The sequence below is a fragment of the Heloderma suspectum genome, chromosome 1 (assembly GCF_057233095.1).
Source record: "Heloderma suspectum isolate Gila_16-S chromosome 1, 16-S_ref, whole genome shotgun sequence".
In the NCBI taxonomy this organism is placed as follows: domain Eukaryota; kingdom Metazoa; phylum Chordata; class Lepidosauria; order Squamata; family Helodermatidae; genus Heloderma; species Heloderma suspectum.
Window position 1 is genome coordinate 359,023,470 of NC_139458.1, and position 18,461 is coordinate 359,041,930.

Consider the following 18,461-nt stretch of genomic DNA (forward strand, 5'->3'; position numbering starts at 1 on the left):
GTGTTAGGTCAGACTCCTCACAGCTACCATTATTATACCTTCTAATAATATGAAGCATGGAGAAGTTGGAGGAAGGGGCTGGCCCTTTGTCTTCGCATGAAGAAGTGTCACCTTGTTTCACACACATGCTTCCTGTATTGTTCTACAACATCCTTGCCTCCCCGCATATTTCCACTGTCCCTGGATAATCCTGGCCCAGAGGAAGCAAAAGTGAACTTGGCTTCTTGTCGCTGTGAGTGGGGAAAAGAAGACATTTGTTTGGAGGTGGTGCAGCAGTGGCAACCTAGAGAAGTAGGTGACATGGAAACAGGAGGGCCAGGGAGCAAAACAGAGAAAGTGAGGCTGTAATTACAGGAAACAGCCAGGATGCTCTAAAGTACTTAACATACCCAAGGGCAATATACTGCCAAACCTTCACACATCTCTAGGATCTAGGGGTAGTTTCTTTCAGATGTAACCTAGGGAAGGGTTTCTGCTTCAAAAGGCTATCTTCAAAAAGTGCCAGTTCTGTGGAGGCTTATTCTTGAAAGGTCCTGCATGTCATCTTACTGGTGGACAATAAAAGTATCTTGCTGTCCAGTGTTCAGAATAACCGTGTTTTTAAAAAGATAACTTACAGAGAATGTGGTGTAATATTAAAAGTTCCAGCAAAAAAAGGTGTAAAGAAGCAGCCTGTTTGAAGGAAAGTATGCAAATGCAAGAATGTGTGAGAAGAGGGTGGGGTGGGGAGGGGAGGGGAGAGGAGAGGAGAACAAGAGGTGGGAAAGTATATATGAAAAGTTCTTCATGAACCTGAAACTTTCCATGATACATTGGCAATCCGTTTTTCTTCTCTTTTTTTGCAAAGACTGCCTGTGTGGGAGGGATGTATTTTACTTCCCAAGAATCTGTAACATCTGGATTGTACAATCATGCAGACGTGTGTATGGCAGTGCCTTCTGGATTCTGTGATTTCTTTGAATGGAACATGGAAAGAAAGGGACTGTAAAAAAATCGGGTAAACAGGGCTGAGCTAGACAGCTTAGGCCATTTGTCCAGGGTGCAGCTGAGTGTACTCAGATAAGTTGGAACTGCTGCACTGCCTCCAGCAACTAAATAAAATCACACACACACCCGCCCCCCCCACACACAATTCTTGGGCTCTGAAGGGGAAGACTGCCAGGGTACAAAACCATTTAGTTACAGCTGGACAGGCAATGGTTTAACTGAATCCACGGATGTTTGAAGACAGAGGGCTCCTAGTGCTACCAATCAGAAGACACTGTGCCACTATTCCACCTTTCCCTCCTCAATGAATTTTCTGCAGTAACGACAAAGATGGAAGAAGTGGTGGGAAATCACAGGAGGGTTACAAATTGTCTGGACCACCTATAAAATCATCGTCTGGACCACCCTATAAGATTCCGTGAATGAGGACAGGGCAATGGCGTGACAGGCGTCTTGTACAAAAGGATCCCATAACAATAGCTTTCTTTCTAGGATTTATAGCTGGCTTTAGCTTTTCATTTAGCTTAGGTAAAGTGTCATAAGCAAATACGATTATATTTTAAATGTCTACTGCAGGGGAAGGTGGCAGCCGTGGCAATAAGGAAAGTGTGCCAGGTGGCCCCAGAGGAAAGACAGCTGGCATCAGTGTTCTCTAGGCAAGCCTTCCCCAACCTGGTGCCCTCCAGATGTGTTGAAGATCTGTACAAGTGATGGGAGTTGTAGTCCAACATAAAGCATAGCTGCTCTAGGCTATGAATTTGGGTAGGACAATCAGTTTAGGGCACAATCCTACGCGTGTTTAGACAGACAAACGTCCCACTACTCCCAGCATTCCCCATGATGGCTGAGGAATGCTGGGTTGTAAGATTTCTGTCTATCTAAACATGCATGGGATTGTACACTTAATCTACAAATGAACATTAAATCAGCAAAGCTGGAGTACATTTTAACACCTCATCTTTAATCCATACATCCCTAGGGACAAAAATACCAGCATATTTTGGCTTAAAGCTCTTACTGTCAGGAACTAAGCCTTAGGAGAGGCATTTCAACCTTTTAGAATAGGGAAAAAAACTGCACAAAAGCCGGGAAACCACAAAATGATTGGAGAAATTGGGAACAGTTGGCAATTGGGATGATCAGAGATCAGGAAAGCCTGGCAACCTGGATTAGGAACCCCCAGGCTGGATTTGGCCCCCAGGCCTGAGGTTCTGCTCTCCTGCTGTAAGTTTTTCCTTCCACAGCTAATGGCAGCTTTTTGTGGGAGGGGGGGACTTGGGTCAGAGAATTGGTCTAGCAGCAGAGGGTTAGACCTCTCTCCTACTGTGCCCTGACTACAATCAATCTAATCCCCCTTCCTCCCGGTGACTTCCAATCATGGTACTCCTATGTGATACTAAGGCTAACCAGTGAAACTTAGACCAGACAGGAGGTGACCTGGAATGTTGCTCCAGCATAGTTCTGAAGCCTGCTCTGGACTGAAAAGATCCTGTAAATAGGTGTGTGTTGTAGACTCTGCATCTTTGGAGAAGATCAGCTCTCACTTACAAGAGCCACACACTGTTTCTGAGGCATGCGCTCCAACAAGGCTGGTGTTGGACACACCAGCCTTGTTGGAGCGCATGCCTCAGAAACTGCCTCTGGGACTGGTGCGGTGGTGAACGCAAGGACCTCAGAGCTGAGAGTTTCTGGGGAACAGCCCTCAGGACATGGGAATGTTGGTAAGAAAGCCACTTTCGGAGCAGAGGATGGAAGAAACCCAGTCATTTGGGGTCCTTCTTCCTCTTCATCAATGGAAATATGAAGAATAATACTAGCTTGCACAACTTGAAATTTGAAACAGGTTTATTATCAAGTATAAAAAAGACAAACCAATGTCCTTCGAGACTTGACTGACACTATGAAAAGGATGCTTCATTTTCTTGTGGAACAACACTCCACCCCCACCCCCAAGACATGTAGCAATGACACCATTCACAATTAAAAAGACTGAGAAAGTGAGTGAGTTATATTTAGAGAAATATTCATTGTAATGTTCAACATTTCAATAAAGCAACCCCCCCGCAAACAACATTAATAAAAACTATACTGCAGTGTTTTTAAAAAGTAATTTTCAACTTTTAATTAAAGAAAGGGGTAACACGGAGAAATAATAGGGGAATGTTCGAACTTTTCAACATGCACGCACACACATGCACGCGCACACACAGAGACATTTACGGGTAACATAAATCACAATCATCCATAACATATTTTCAAAGGACCCCATTTGTAGTTAAGACTTTTCACTGTTGTTGATGGAAACTTTATCAGCATAGTTTGTCCAGCACTGGCCTAATGGCCTGACTTCCTAAAAATAACCATGTAAAGATTTGTTGTAAATAAACAGGTATTTGCTGTATCGTACAAGCTATTTAACAACTGATAAATTAGCATATGCTCATAAATAATATTAGCTTGAGCAATAGCTATTTAATAATGCCAAAACTTGTAGTATTAATTAGCTGAAGAAAAGTATGTTGTAACTCACACATATTTATTTTTGACCTCTGATGTAAGAGGTCTAAATGGCCTCACAAAGTAAATAATATACACTATTAACTGCAGATTAATGTGAAAAGTCTGGTGGGAGTTGTATAGCTGGCCATGTAGGATTAAAGTACTAGTGGGCAGAGATGTATGAAATGGTTCTGGTTATTATAATGTTTTTCATTCGGCTATTGGGCAGTATAGAAATGAATGAATGAATGAAATAATTAAAAAAAAATTTCAGGGTAGGATCCAATGATGCACTTGCGCAGGCGCCCAGGTCCGCCAGCACGGCGCCTACTGCTAGTGTCCGCAATGCAACGCTTCCTGGGGCAAGCCCCCAAATGACCGAAACACTTGTTTCTGGAAGGGGCATGACCTGTCCCTGCCAGAAACGAGCGTAGCTTTCAGCTTTGATGAAGCTGATAAATCATAGAACTGAAAAGGATCTCAAGATCATCTAGCCGATGAGCATCCAACTTCTTGAACTGGGGGGTGGCGAAGGGGCAGACTCTTCCTGATGAAGCAAAGTCTAATGGATCTTAAGCTATAGAAATCTTCTGCTAATTCTACATTTCCTCAGGACGTATGTTTTATTGTCCAATTCACTTTCTCCCTGCCTCTCCTAGAATAGTTCCCAGGAGAGCCTAGAGCAGCTATCGCCAGAGAGTGGGCATCCACAGGGTCAGAGTGGATTTAGTCCATGCCACATGCAGGCCTGTGAACTACTGACATAATGATGCACAATGGGATCTACAAAGGAAAGGAAAAATATAAATGTACTTACTACAACTGGATGGTAGAGAGCAACATCATCCAGAGTTAAAGGCACAGCAATAATTTCATGTCGGGCAAAGGTAGCAATGTTGCATTTCTGATCTTCAGCTCTATAAGGCAAATTCAGAATAACTTCAACAATATTATTAGAGATTACAGCTTCATTTAAGTTGTGATATCCATTCATCCCAATACAAAATGGCTGACATGGTGGTGGGATTTTGTGTTCTAGAGACCCTGTTTTTGAGAACCATGCTGCATACGCATCCTAAAAGCCAAATGGGACTTATCTTCATAAAATCAATTTGTTTGAACAGACATTGGAAACAATCAGAATCGGCAAGCTTTAGAATTTTTAGCAAGACAACTTGCAGCATGCAAGACAACTCTTCATTTGTGCATTATTGATATTTCCTTTTTTATCTGAAGATTTTATTAGAACAAAAAACTGCAAAGGTTTCAAATGAGTGTCTATGTAGGTTATTTTGCTCAACTTCAGGAACAATTTTACTAGGAGGTGAAATGCTGCATTTTCATTAATTAAGATTTCCTGGAAGCTTACATTTACTCTTATCTTTATACATGAACTTTCAAGAAGTGCAATGCTGGACTATAGGGATTTTATTGAGACATTTGTTTCTCTCTAATTTTAATAATATTGGGGGAAATCATTAACTTGGTCAACAAACAGCTGTGTTCAGGTAGTAGGTGGATGAAACCAAATATACTCACATTTCAATAACATCTTTCTTTTGCTTCAACATTTTTTTCTTTTCTTCTGGAACTCTAAATACTTTGGAGGCATCCTTATGATGTATTTCCTGCTGCTTTACACCTATTAAAGATGGAACTGTGTGTTCTTCTATTATTCTTTTGTTGTGATTCACTCCAGATCGTTCATGCCAATTTGGAAACAAATATTCCATCTTCAGATCATGAAAACAAATGTTAGTGGAATGCATACCAAAAAACCCAACATGTCATTTTCAAGCAGTTCAAACCTATTTAAAACAATTCTAACATGAAATCCAACAAAGTCCTATTTACTAAATTCAGTACATAAATGTACTATTAATTGAGCATTATAGTTGTAAGACTTAGATGGGAAACGTTTTTGTATGTCATCTTTATTTAGCAGTGAATTTATGCACTAGAACGAAACAAAAAAGGTTTGATAAACCTACACTGAAAGTGCCTCTTTCCTTATCTGAACAATTCTATTTCAAATACAGAAATGTAAATTAGGAAGAGGCATTGATCAATGAAGTCTTATCTGTTTGCTTGCTTGAAGTAGTATGAAAAGGCCTAGTAATTTAAGTGCCAGTCTTACACATTTTCACACTTGGTGAAAAGTTAAAACTATGCCCTCTGCTATTCTGGATTGGAGCTTATGTTTTAAAATCACACATAGGCATGGACTGGAGGAAGGACATGGTGGGCTTTGTCAGGGGGTGGTGCCTGCTGCCTTGAAAGAGGCTGTAGTGCACCCTCTCCTGAAGAGGACCTCCTCCCTGGACCCAGAGGTATGTGAGAACTACTGCCCCATTGCTAATATCACAAGGTGCTTGAGTGTGTGGTGGCTGGGCAGCTTCAGACGTTCTTGGAGGAAACCGATTATCTGGACCCATTTCAGTCTGGTTTTAGGCCAGGGTATAGCACTGAAACAGCCTTGGTTGCTCTGACGAGCTTGTTGTTGTTCAGTCATTCAGTCATGTCCAACTCTTCGTGACCCCATGGACCATAGCACGCCAGGCCTTCCTGTCCTGCGCTCTCTCCTGGAGTGTGCTCAAGTCCATATTCATTGCATCGGTGATGCTATCTAGCCATCTCATCCTCTGTCGTCCCCTTCTCCTTTTGCCTTCAGTCTTTCCCAGCATCAGGGTCTTTTCCAGTGACTTTTCTCTTCGCATTAGGTGGCCAAAATATTTGAGCTTCAGCTTCAGTATCTGTCCTTCCAATGAGCACTCAGGGTTGATTTCCTTTAGGACTGACTGATTTGACCTCCTTGCAGTCCAGGGGACTCGTAAGAGTCTTCTCCAGCACCACAGTTCAAAAGCATCAATTCTTGGGCGCTCAGCCTTCCTTTTCAGTCCAGCTCTCAAAGCTATACATTACTACTGGGAAAACATAGCTTTGATTAGACGGACCTAATTGCTTCTTACTATGCGTCTAGGTTTGCCATAGCTTTCCTCCCAAGGAGCAAGCATCTTTTAATTTCATGGCTACAGTCACTGTCTGCGGTGATCTTGGAGCCCAAGAAAATAAAATCTGTCACTGCTTCCATTTCTTCCCCTTCTATATGCCAGGAAGTGATGGGGCCAGATGCCATGATCTTCTTTTTTTTAACACTGAGTTTCAAACCAGCTTTTGCACTCTCCACTTTCACCCCCAACAAGAGGCTCTTTAGATCCTCTTCACTTTCTGCCATTAGGGTGGTATCGTCTGCGTATCTGAGGTTGTTGATAATTCTCCCGGCGATCTTAATTCCAACCTGTGATTCACCCAACCCGGCGTTTCTCATGATGTACTCTGCATATAAGTTAAATAAGCAGGGCGACAATATGCAGCCTTGTCGTACTCCTTTCCCAATTTTGAACCAATCGGTTGTTCCATGTCCAACCCTGAAGGAGCAGATGCATAGCTTAGGAGTACTCCTAGATCCATTCATGTCACTGGAGCCGCAGGAGGCCTTTGTGGCCTGGAGTACTTGGGGCCAGTTTCGGCTGATCCGCCAACTACGGCCTTTCCTGAATAGGGATAACGTAGCCACAGTAGTGCATGTGCTGATAATTTCCCGATTAGAGTACTGCAATGCACTTTATGTGGGGCTGCCCTTGAAGATGACTCGGAAGTTGAAGCTTGTGCAAAATGCAGCAACTATACTGTTAACTAGAACATCTAGTAAAGATCGCATAACACCAGTTTGAAAGGAATTGCACTGGCTGCTAATATGCTTCCGGTCGGAATTCAAGGTTCTGGTGATGACATTTAAAGCCCTAAGCAGTTTGGGACCTCAATATTTGAGGGAGTGCCTCTCCCTATATATGCCTGCCTGAGGATTGAGAACTGTTGAAGGGGCCCTCCTCTGCATCCCACCAGTGCGAGACACACACTATGGTGGGATGTGGGAGAGGGCCTTCTCTGCTGTGGCACCCTGGTTGTGGAATGCCTTCCCCTTGGAGGCCTAATTGGCACAGACGCTGGTTTCTTTTCGGTGCCAAGTTAAAACATGGCCTTTCACCAATGCCTTTGTGGGCTAACTGAATTCCCTAAAATTGCACACTTTTTTAACTGTTTTAGATGTTTTAATTGGTATTAGTTTGTTTAATGGTTTAATATGCTTTTAGTTGTTTAAATTATTCATTGTTTTATACTGTTTCGCTTGATTTTATCTGTACACTGCCCTGAGATCTTAATGATATAGGGCGGGATACAAATGTTTTAAAGAAAGAAAGAAAGAAAGAAAGAAAGAAAGAAAGAAAGAAAGAAAGAAAGAAAGAAAGGTGATCATTCTGGAATCTGCTGTCCAAACTGACTGCTGTACATGGCCTCACATGACAGTGACAAAGCTGCAATTCTGATGAAAAGGGTCCCTGCCTAAAATAATCTTGACAGCACGAAAATGAATGTTAGTGTTTATTAATAATCCAAAACATTTGGTAACAGGTGTTGGCAGGTGTAGTAAAGAGAGAGGGGGAAAAGATAAGATTAGGACATACAAAAAGCTACAACCAACAACACATCAGCAGCTTTTCCTGACCTAATATTTTGCTATCAGTTTATCACACACAGCCTTTAGAAGTGTCAGGTTTGGGAGCAGGATGGCTCCCTGACCATCTAATTTAGTAGTAGTTGCTGATACTTCTATCTCCCAGGATTCTTCTAGTCCTCTTTCAAAACTCATATGCTGGTTGTCATAACTCTTGACAGAAACATTTCACAATCACCTGTACACCATTTCACAGAGCTTCTGCCTCAGTTGCTGCATTGAGATAACTGATTGTGCTGACATTGCAAGCCCTACAGAGATTGTCTCTAAGAGGAGAACAGCACTTGGACATCCCATTTGGATTGAGAAACTTTCCCTTTTCCTTTCTGACTGAGTGTAAACAAGGAGGCACAGTTGAAAATCAAATTCCAAATATGAAGCATTTTCAGAATGGCTCAAGGAATGCCTTAATTCTGTCTTTAGGAATTATTTCTTAAAACCCAACATATAGTCAACTCTGTTTAACTCAAAGGTTATAACATAAAATGTCAGACAGCAATAAACAAAGAAAATGGCCTGATTCCAATGCACATTGTTATAATCCACATGCCTGAGAAACATTTCCCTATATACAACTCGACATGTAGAGGACTGTAGTGACTACTAACCAGATCATGGACATTCTTCTCTTTTCTGGCATCTGAAAACTGGCCATTTTGCTCTAGGAGCCTATTCCAGATAGGACCAAACAAAGAAAAGCCCGTTTAGAAAAGAAACATAGATCATAGCTCCTCAAAACAGAGCAGGTATTGTCCTACCTGCCTTCATATTATTTTTCTATCTGCTTGCTTCAGTGGCAATACATTATGGTTCTGCTAAGTGTGCATGAAAACAACGAGGTCAGTGAACTGTTGTTGGGCACATCTGACATACATGGTCTGTCCTAAAAGAACCTCAGCAAAATCTCACCTCCAAGAGCACTTCCTCAAGGTATGCTAAGAACACTTTCTGGCATCATCTTTTATAAACAACGACAATGTGCAAATATGGCCAATGCAGTATGCAATGCAAAAAAAGTCATGTTTTAATTTGAACAAGAGTCTCTAGATAGGTGGTTCTCCTCTAGTTCCTGTGAATAGATGTGGACTTCAAGGTATGTATTACTAGCCACCAAGCATCATTTTTGCAATAAAGTGGCTATCCTTGGGCATGGCCCCCGCTCCACTGGAAAATGTGTGTGTGTGTGTGTGTTACTTGTAAAAGTGGAAAAACATTAATATTTTAATCCACTGGTCAGTATCACGTAGACTGTACACACACATACACTTATGTGCCTCTTGTGAAAATGAATAAACACCTGGAGCTCTCTGAACCAAATAGCAACTGCAGTAACTGCATTTTTGTATTACTCTTGCAGTGCCAAGAGTTGCTTTATTGCATTTTAAAACAAATAATACAAATGTAATTCAATCTCAGAAATATCACAGAACAGAACTTAATTCATAATTGTATACGCAAGTATTAAAAGAAAAGGTCTGAAATAATGTTGGAGAAGTATCAATAGTTTTATGTGACTAATCCTAAGACTATCGAACAAATATGTACTTAAACGTCTTGGATTGTATCCCTCTGCAGATGGAACACTCTTTGATTCAGAGGAGGCTTCTGTGAGTGGAAAGGTGGGGAGGTGGTTTTGATGATTCCCCCTTCCCTCTGCAGCCCCCTGCACACCCCATCTGTTCCAGAGGGTTGAAAGACAGCGGGAGGAGGGCAGTTGTGGCATAGAGGGGCTGCAGAAGAAAGGAAGGATTTGAAGAAAAAACACCTCCCCACTCCCTTCTCACAGAAGCCTCTGCTGGATCAAAGAGCCTTCTGTCCATAGAGGGGACACAACTGGATAAAAACCCCTTGTCTTCTTATAACATACCCAGTAAAGCTCAAGGTTGTGTTATGTCTTCTATTCTGTTATTCCAATAGATAACAAACACACTCCATTTTAAAAAAAATATTATCTCATAGTCTTCCTTCACTTTCTCTGTCAATTCAGCCAAACTAGGAAGAGGAGGGGTGGAGCCCAGCCTAAAATTGTGGCCCCCTGCAAATTTATTTGATTAATTTTGTTATTTCATTGTTTACTTGGACTGAATTAACATTACTTTAGCTATTTATTGATCCCCAGAAAACCTGTCGCATCCGCATAAGCTGCTGGTGTTGCGCTAGAGGTTGCTTATGCTAGCACCATATCAATTGCACAAACTGAGCAGCAGCAGTGGTTACTGCCCATTGCCTTCAAATTCTACTGTCAAGGGCTCCTTGGTGGCCTCTTTCAGTCTAATCCAGTAGCCAAGTCCAGACACAGACAAAGGGATTCTTTTCAAAGCTTTATTCCTCTTTTACAACTTAACAACTCTACTGTTAGCAACTAGCTATGAGCAGCAGAGTACCTATGCCCTAAGTTGGAACAGTTGGTCCCCGTTTGAAGGAGAATCACTGGCAGACCCTGAACTTATGGGCTAGGGAGAGTCCCTCCCCTTTTCCCTTGGATCCTCTGGGCGCAACTGTTGTTTGCGCGCCAACCGGGCACTACGCCTCCTTTCCGCGCCCTCCATTTGGCGCCGCTCCTTGCGTCAGCGTCGCACATCCAGCAAGTCTTCTACCCATGCTGTCTCACTCCCGGGACTGCTATCTATGTCAGGAATGCCGGTGGGAGGAATCTCTGCCAGCTGTTGGCCCTGGGAAGGATGAGCGCGCTTCTCTCCCAGGAGCGGCTGCTCCACCTCAGAATCAGAACTACTCTGGGATTCTATGGGCTCAGTGTCTACCCTGACATCTACCAAGTTGTTGTCATGCAACTTGATCTGAACATAACCCACCTCTTGGATAATGCCTTGTTAAGAAGGGAAAAATAATACATATGGTGCAAACAGTGAAGATGCTGTTCATATTTCCTCCTTCTTTCATATGTTTTGTCCTGTCAATTAAAAATAATGTTAGTACTTATCTGCACATTTGTTTGTTTTTGGAGCGTTAACATTACTTGCCAAATATAATCCATATGAACTTCCCCGATGAAGCAGTTTTATGATAGAACAATTTATATGCAGTGTCCCATCATTTCATAGTTGATTCTCGGAACAAGGGCAGCCTGGACTTCCCATTTCACACACGGATAAATAATATACTTGTTAAAAGCTTTTTGATTCCTAGTTTTCAGGGCAAGGAAGAACCCTAGGGTAGTATCCTATTGTGCCCATACTCACAGGACTCACTGCTTGTGCAACAGGGCTTTGGCAATTGAAAAAATAATTCAAAACAAGTGGAAATGCTCATTTCCAGAATGCGGAAGGTCAGTGGAGCTCACAGAAGGAAGTTTCGCTGACTTGTCCCACTCTAGAAACAAGCATTTTGATAGGACCCACTGGGTTATTTTTAGAAGCACAAAAGCCCTGTTGCACAAGTGGTAGGTCCCACGAGTGCAACAAACCAGTTGGGGTGGAAAGGCTCTGTTGGATACTGTCCATGGTTTGCTAGTTCACAAGAAATGGTAAGCTAAGGTTTGACACAATCCAGGAAGGGAGGGATAGAATAGCAATGTGCAAGGGAAGACGGCAGCATGTGAGTCCAGGGGTCCTTCAAGGGTCATTCCCCCAGCACTAGATAACTATGTGGTGTTACATCTGAATCAGCCCATTGATAAATAATGTACTTGCTATAAGAATGTATAAATGCTGGAAAGCACAACAAGAATGGCATATAAGAATATCCACAGTGGCCCCAGTTTGGGTGACATATTAATGCTACCAATAAATGAAAAAAAGTTACTGCCTTCCTGGGCAGAAGCTTATATGCAGACCTTCAGGGTCCAGGGAAGATGGTGGAGATTTAGAGAGAAAGTAGGGGGTGCACACAGTGATCAGAGTAGCGGACATACAACCTGTAGTTGTGCTCAAGGTCCCTTTGATCAGGGCCCAAGCCTAAGTCTTTCTGCAAACATGTGTACAGTAAAACCACCAGGACCAGTGTGAGATTTCTCTAGAATACACTGATTGAAAATCATTCATGGCCTTTTGTCAGCAACACATTTAGCTGTGCTCAGCATCTCTTGGCACATGAAATACTTCATCCCTAGCTACTTTTTTAGTTTCCCCGAGGAACCAAACGTTCTTTGGCCAGAAATTAAGTGTGGTGATAAACAGCAGCACCTTCTGAAGGTGCTGAAAACTGGTCAAATGAAAAGTGTTTTCTTTTATCTTTAGTTTAAATTGTATGGCTATAAAGTTTTGAGATGCTTAATTGCATGATCAATTTAAGCAATGGCTGATTTAATACTAAAAGCGTCTACTGCATTCTACTCTCCATTAGAACGTATGAGACTGATTTCTATAGGACTTTGCATCACTCTCAATACACTGTTTAAAATATACCACTACTACTGCGGCCCTGGTTCAAATCTTGCCTCAGCCACAAACTCACAGGGTAGCCAAAGGTAAACCATCCTCTCTCACCCTTGGCTCCCATGTGCAATAAGGGGATAATAAATACTGGCCTACCTTGCAGGTCAGTATTGTAAGGAATTCTAAGATAATAATGCATGTGAAGTGTTCAAACATTTTAAAGTGCTATACAAAATGCATTTCTCCTCCTCCTCCAAATACTTTTCTTGTTAAAACAATATGAAGGTGCTAAGACGACTATCTGTTCAAAATATAGTTACTGTAAGATGTGAGTGGCATGTTAACAAGAGAGGGTTTGGGTGAAGAGGGTCCTGTTCAAAACAGGTCGCCATCTAGGCCTCCTCTGAACATTTCATTCGATGGCACCCACCAAGTGTGTTCTGATAGATGGCATATTTTACTGGACTACTTCACATTATTATCAATCTTAATAGCAGCATCAAAAAAACAAGTGTATCATATTTCTATATAACCCCCACCCCTGCATAAAGCTAAACAGTACGAGAGTTCTTAGAAAGCAATAGTTTTTCAGGTCCAGTCACCCCCATTTCCTATTCACATTAAATGCTTGCTTAAAAGAGCCACTATGTTAGTTCTGTCAGATTTCATCAGAAAAACTAGGCAATTATATTTTCAAGTACTTAAAGAAAATGAATTTATTATGTTGCCTCTTAATCCAGTAGAGAACTTTGCATAAATGTTTATACCATTCAGGCAGAAATCACTGCAGAGCTTTGAGTTTATATATAGGAATAAAACAGATCTATTACTGTGACCAGCATGCTTACATAACAATACATAAATGTCTGATTCTAATTTATTGGCAGAAGAGATACTTGCTTTTCAAGTTGTATGTAAAATACTGTAATCTGAAATAATCTAAATAATGAGATTTTTTTTAAAAGGTTTCAAAAGACCTGCAGAAAAAGGTAGCCGATGTAAGCCATGGTTTATAACCCTAAAGGGGAGACAGTCACCTCCCCCGCCCCTCTATCTGCATAATTGATTGGGAAGCTTGATTGCACCTTTAAGAGGCCTGGTGTCCTGGAGTAAAATGCAGGAAGGAAATTACATTTTGAAATAAAGACGATGTTGACACACACAGGCTTGGAGCCAGTCCCTGCATGGTTAAGGATGCCATCTGAAACAACCTTTCCAAAACTAAGTGACCCATGCCTTTCTTTACAAGCAGGGGTGCATTTCAACTTTAGGCAAGCACAATAGTATCAATGATTGCAACCTGATTTCACTGACGATGAAAGACTTAATTTCACGGCCATGTCAATGGTAGTGCTAAGGACTTTGTTTGCTTCACAGGCCCTTCTTAGAAAAAACTTTAGTAGTACTGTTCCCAATGCCAACATCAACATTTATCATTTAATATACCCTTACAGGCTGGCCATAAAGGAGCTTGAAAAGACTGCTAAGTCTGATGAGCTCCAGATAAGAGAGTGAAACCTACCACTCCCCTTGACTTTGTAGTTCTCTAATCATCCTAAGTAAAGAAGACTTGTGAATCTCTGTAGCAGGAAGCAGCTGATGGCAGAGTAGCCTAGCTCCATTGTGTAGGCTCTTTCTATTTAGCATCATTACTATTATCATAATAAAAGACAGGGCTTCCCTTTCTCTCCCCTTCAGTTCCCAGCTTGATCTCGAGTCTTCAGAAATTCTCCTTCATACTGTAACACTTTAGCTTCTCTTCCAGACAGAGAATAAATACAAGAAGTAATGCCTCCCCCTGCCCTCCTCAGAAAACATCATCCTCTTTGGGAGACAGAGGGATGGGAGTGGAAAGATGCAAACCTGATGAAGATTAGCTGAAGAACTCACTCTCACCACCTGCTGAGTTTTGGATGGCTCTCCATGCCTTTTCTGCACTTCAGAAAGCCAAGAAAGCAGTAACTGTGGGGAATGGGGAGAAAAAACATCCTCAGATGGGAGGAAAATAAAACCCAGAACAAGTAGCAGAGACAATCACAGCTATGACCTAAGTTTCTTTTTTGTTTTTTTTCTCTGTAACATGGCTATGCCTGGAATCTGAAAATTTCTTAAAAACTCCAATTGAAAAAAGCATTACAATGTACAAAGATGACCAAAGATGTAAGAAAAATATAGGGCTACCCAGGGCAGTATGTGAAATTAAATACTGTTATGGCCTATAAACAAGATTAGATCAACTGGCTTCCAGCAGCAGTCAAGAATACATCCAAGCCAGTATTTTTCGGGGGGCGGGGAGGGGGGGTTAGTGACATGGTAGTTGTCATTGGCAGAACCAAGAAAGGGCATGGAGAGAAGAAATCTTCACATTTTCTTTTTCCACATTGGCGTTTGTTCATGCGATAGCTTTTTTAAAATCATGAGCTCCTAAGTGTGTGACCCATATTTTCAACTGATATTACAGTTGAATATTACAACTGATTTTTAAACCCCTTTTATTTATTATTTTTGAACAAATTTCACTGCAGATACTAAGACATTACTATCCTTTAGACATTTAGCACACCAAAGCCTAGCAAAAACATAAAAAAATGTTTGAGACCCATCATACAAAAATAAGACATCTAGACATTAAGGAATTTTGAACAATGAGACACTACAATAAAGAAAATGGATTACCACTTATCATACCTTGCTTATCATTCCAAAACCTCCTAAATGGCTTCCATTCATCTTCAAAGTGATTTCTCCTACATCTTCCCTGCTTAACCCAAAGAACGCATGTAATTTGTTTAAGATTGCCAAATCCCACATTTTTAATATATTACTCTTTTAATTAAGGCATTTCCTTTCTTTGCCAGTGCTTGGTATAAAGAAGACGTGCTGCTGCTAATATTATAAAAAAGAATAGTTTTTCTTTGTTCCTACTGCATCTTTTAGATAAATTAGTAAGCAAATTCTAGGATCTAATGCTGGCGTCTCCAACACTTCTCTTCGTGCCTGGCAGGCTGTATGCCCCTCCAGATTTTTATTTTATTTCTTAAGATTTTTTAGCAAAGTGCTGCCCTCCAGTGCCATCTTTATTCAGGTTCAAAAGAGTAGTTTTGTGTTTGAGCCCAGTGCCCACCTCTGCCTTGTACTTAGGTTCTTGGACAAGTAACTTTTCTTTTAGCCTCACCACTTTGCCGTCTGCAAAATGCGTGTTTTGTGATGAGACCTGCCCACTGTGGCATCCACTTTGTGAGAGCTCCCATGACACTCTCTCAAAATTCCAAATGTGCCCACCTACCTAAAAAGTTGGGGACTCCTGATCTATAGGTATACTATATTGCCAAATATGACTAATATTAAATTAATCTTACCAGAATCTCTTTGCCTCAGAATAATTTCAGCATCAATGCATAAAGTCTCCTCTTCCCTTCCCACACTTCCAACAAATATCCTTTCAATTTTCATAGATATTAGATAACCTTAAAGGTGTCTTGCACCACTGAGAAGCTTAACTAGATTTTCTATTAAAAACATAGAGACTGTATATCTATTTAGATTATTTGGCTTTTACCACCCAAGCTCTATATCACCAAAGAGCTTCGGCTGTTGGGCGTTATAGAAATGTAATAAATAAATAAAGTAAATAAATTATTCCAAATATATTTCCATATTTCATCTGATGTTCTTTCTCCAAGTATTCTCTCCCATCTTTGAATATAGTCTGTGGTCTTCTGTTTTCTTCAATATGCTTTATAATTTGGTAGATTTGGGTTAGCACCCTTTTTGGTTTGTCCCACAATACCTTCTTAAATGTTTTTAATTGTCTTACTCCTCCCTCCCGATTTCTCAACCAGCTATTTAAATCATCTCTAATTGGAAAGCATTCAAATAATATTGGTCTTATATTCAACATCTTTTCCTCTAACTGGACTAAAATTTAACCTGATTACCATCAATCCAGTCAACCTCATTTACCATTGATCAATCTCATATTGTTGCCATTTTATAACATTACCAACTATTCCATTTTTATTAAATTGTTTATCAAATAAGACCGATGACAATGGTGATTTTGAAGGACATAATTAGACTCTTAATTTATCCCAAACTGTCAATAAAACTGAATTACAACTGTTATCTACAGCTGTGACTTTATCTTTAATAAGGTATTTTGTTTTCGCTGGAATAATGAGTACGAAGATAGTAGGGAAAATTAATTATACATCAGGATGGAAATGGAAAATATTCAAGCTCTTGGTAGAGAAAGGCCAAACTACGCATATCATTAATCATGATTTTAAAGAAGCATGTTTAGTGCTGCCCCATTTATTTTGAACAAAAAGCAGTCACAAGGCCCCAATTCAGGATCATGCTTTTGAACAAAATTGAGGCATACTAGTTTCCCACCCAAAATTCCACAGCTGTTATTTTCCCCTGAGGGTGCAGTTTGCCATAAATAATAAATCAAGCAATACACAGAGGCCTCTGAATATTATTTTTCTGTTATTATATAGAATGGGATAGGAATATCTACCTATCCAAAACAACCAGTTCAAAATAAACAATATAACAGTACAACCACAATAAAACCTAGCAGCAATGCAGAGATTTAAAATACAGATTTCAAACACTAGAGCTAAAAGATTAGGGAGCTAATATGCTAAAAGAATAAAAAGGTCTTCACCTGGCACTGGAAGGAGTACAATGTAGGCGCCAGGTGAACCTCTCTAGGGAGATCATTCCACAGCCGGGGTGCCATAGCAGAAAAAGCCCTCCTACTGGTAGCCACCCGCCTCACTTCCTTTGGCAGGGGCTCACGAAGAAGGACCCCTGAGAATTATCTTAGGGTCTGGGCAGGTACATATGGGAGGAGCTGATTCTTCAGATAACCTGGCCCCAAGCTGCTTAGGGCTTTGAATGTTAATACCGGCACTTTGAATCAGGCCTGAAAATGGACTGGCAGCCAGTGCAGCTGGAAAAGTACTGGCATAATATGATCTCATTGGCCAGTCCCTGTTAACAATCTCGCTGCCCTATTTTGGACTAGCTGAAGTTTCTGGACCATTTTCATTCATTGCAGTAATCCAGACAAGAGGTTATCAGAGCATGGATAACTGAAGCTAGGCTACATCGTAGAATCATAGGGTTGGAAGGGGCCTACAAGACCATTGAGTCCAACCCGCTGCTCAATGCAGGAAGCCTGATTCCCAGGCAGTCCCCATCCAAGTACTAACCAGGGCTGACCCTGCTTAGCTTCCGAGATCAGACAAGATCGGGTGCATCCAGCCCTTTGCTCACTGTCCAGATAAGGGCGTAGTTGGTATATCAGCCGAAGCTGATAAAAGGTGCTCCATGCCACCAAGTCCATCTGTGCCTCAAGTGACAGTTCTGAGTCCAAGAACACCCCCAAACTATGAAACTGATCCTTTAGGAATTTTTAGCCAGATCTTCTAATTAGTCATCAAAAGCAGCTTCAGCTAGACCATATTATCATACTCTCTGATCCAGAAGATATACATGCATGAAGATTGTATGGAACATCTGAATCTGACAAAAATGACAAAACATCCTCGCCAGCTGGCATTTACTGAAAAGTATATCTGGCCACATCTACAATCTAGCATTTCCAGGAATGGTAACAGATCATGCTAGAAACACTCAAAGACCTCAAAATGGCCAGTGGGCCCCTTCATAAGCTGCTTTTCTGTGGCCCTGTAAGGTTTTAAACAGCTGTCCTCAACGAGGTGCCCCCCAGATATTTTGAACTTAAACTCCTATCAGCCCCAGCCAGCATGGCCAATGGTCTGTACTGGGAGTTGTCATCCAAAACATCTGGAGAGCACTAGGTTGGGGAATGCTGGTTGAGAAATTGGAACCACATGGGTGAAGTCAATTGTGTGGGTCCTTCCCACTTAGTTATTGAACTTCTTCCAAGCTGGGCAATGAGCAGGTGGGAAGAACTTGTGCAACTGGTCCCAACCCACAGGGTACCAACTTCCAAACATTATTGTGGTGCTGTAGGATAAAGCCACAGAGATGTGGATCTAGTGCCACAGCTGTGACATACGAAGAGGCTC

At 41.3% G+C, this 18,461-nt stretch overlaps 1 protein-coding gene across 4 annotated transcripts in view; it reads right to left on the minus strand.

The window, feature by feature from the left end:
• Positions 1–2,810: 2,810 nt before the first annotated feature.
• The window catches only part of LOC146359734 (uncharacterized), an 86,411-nt gene continuing 70,760 nt past the window's right edge, over positions 2,811–18,461 (minus strand). For all 4 annotated transcript variants that reach the window (XM_084827997.1, XM_084827994.1, XM_084827995.1 and 1 more), the window contains 6 exons: positions 14,260–14,358; positions 10,876–10,973; positions 8,671–8,731; positions 5,026–5,219; positions 4,304–4,403; positions 2,811–3,337 (listed from right to left, as the gene is read on the minus strand). In XM_084827997.1, coding sequence (XP_084684123.1) covers positions 3,263–3,337; positions 4,304–4,403; positions 5,026–5,219; positions 8,671–8,731; positions 10,876–10,973; positions 14,260–14,358 — 627 coding nt within the window. In that variant the 3' untranslated portion in view covers positions 2,811–3,262. The remainder of the gene's footprint in view (positions 3,338–4,303; positions 4,404–5,025; positions 5,220–8,670; positions 8,732–10,875; positions 10,974–14,259; positions 14,359–18,461) is intronic.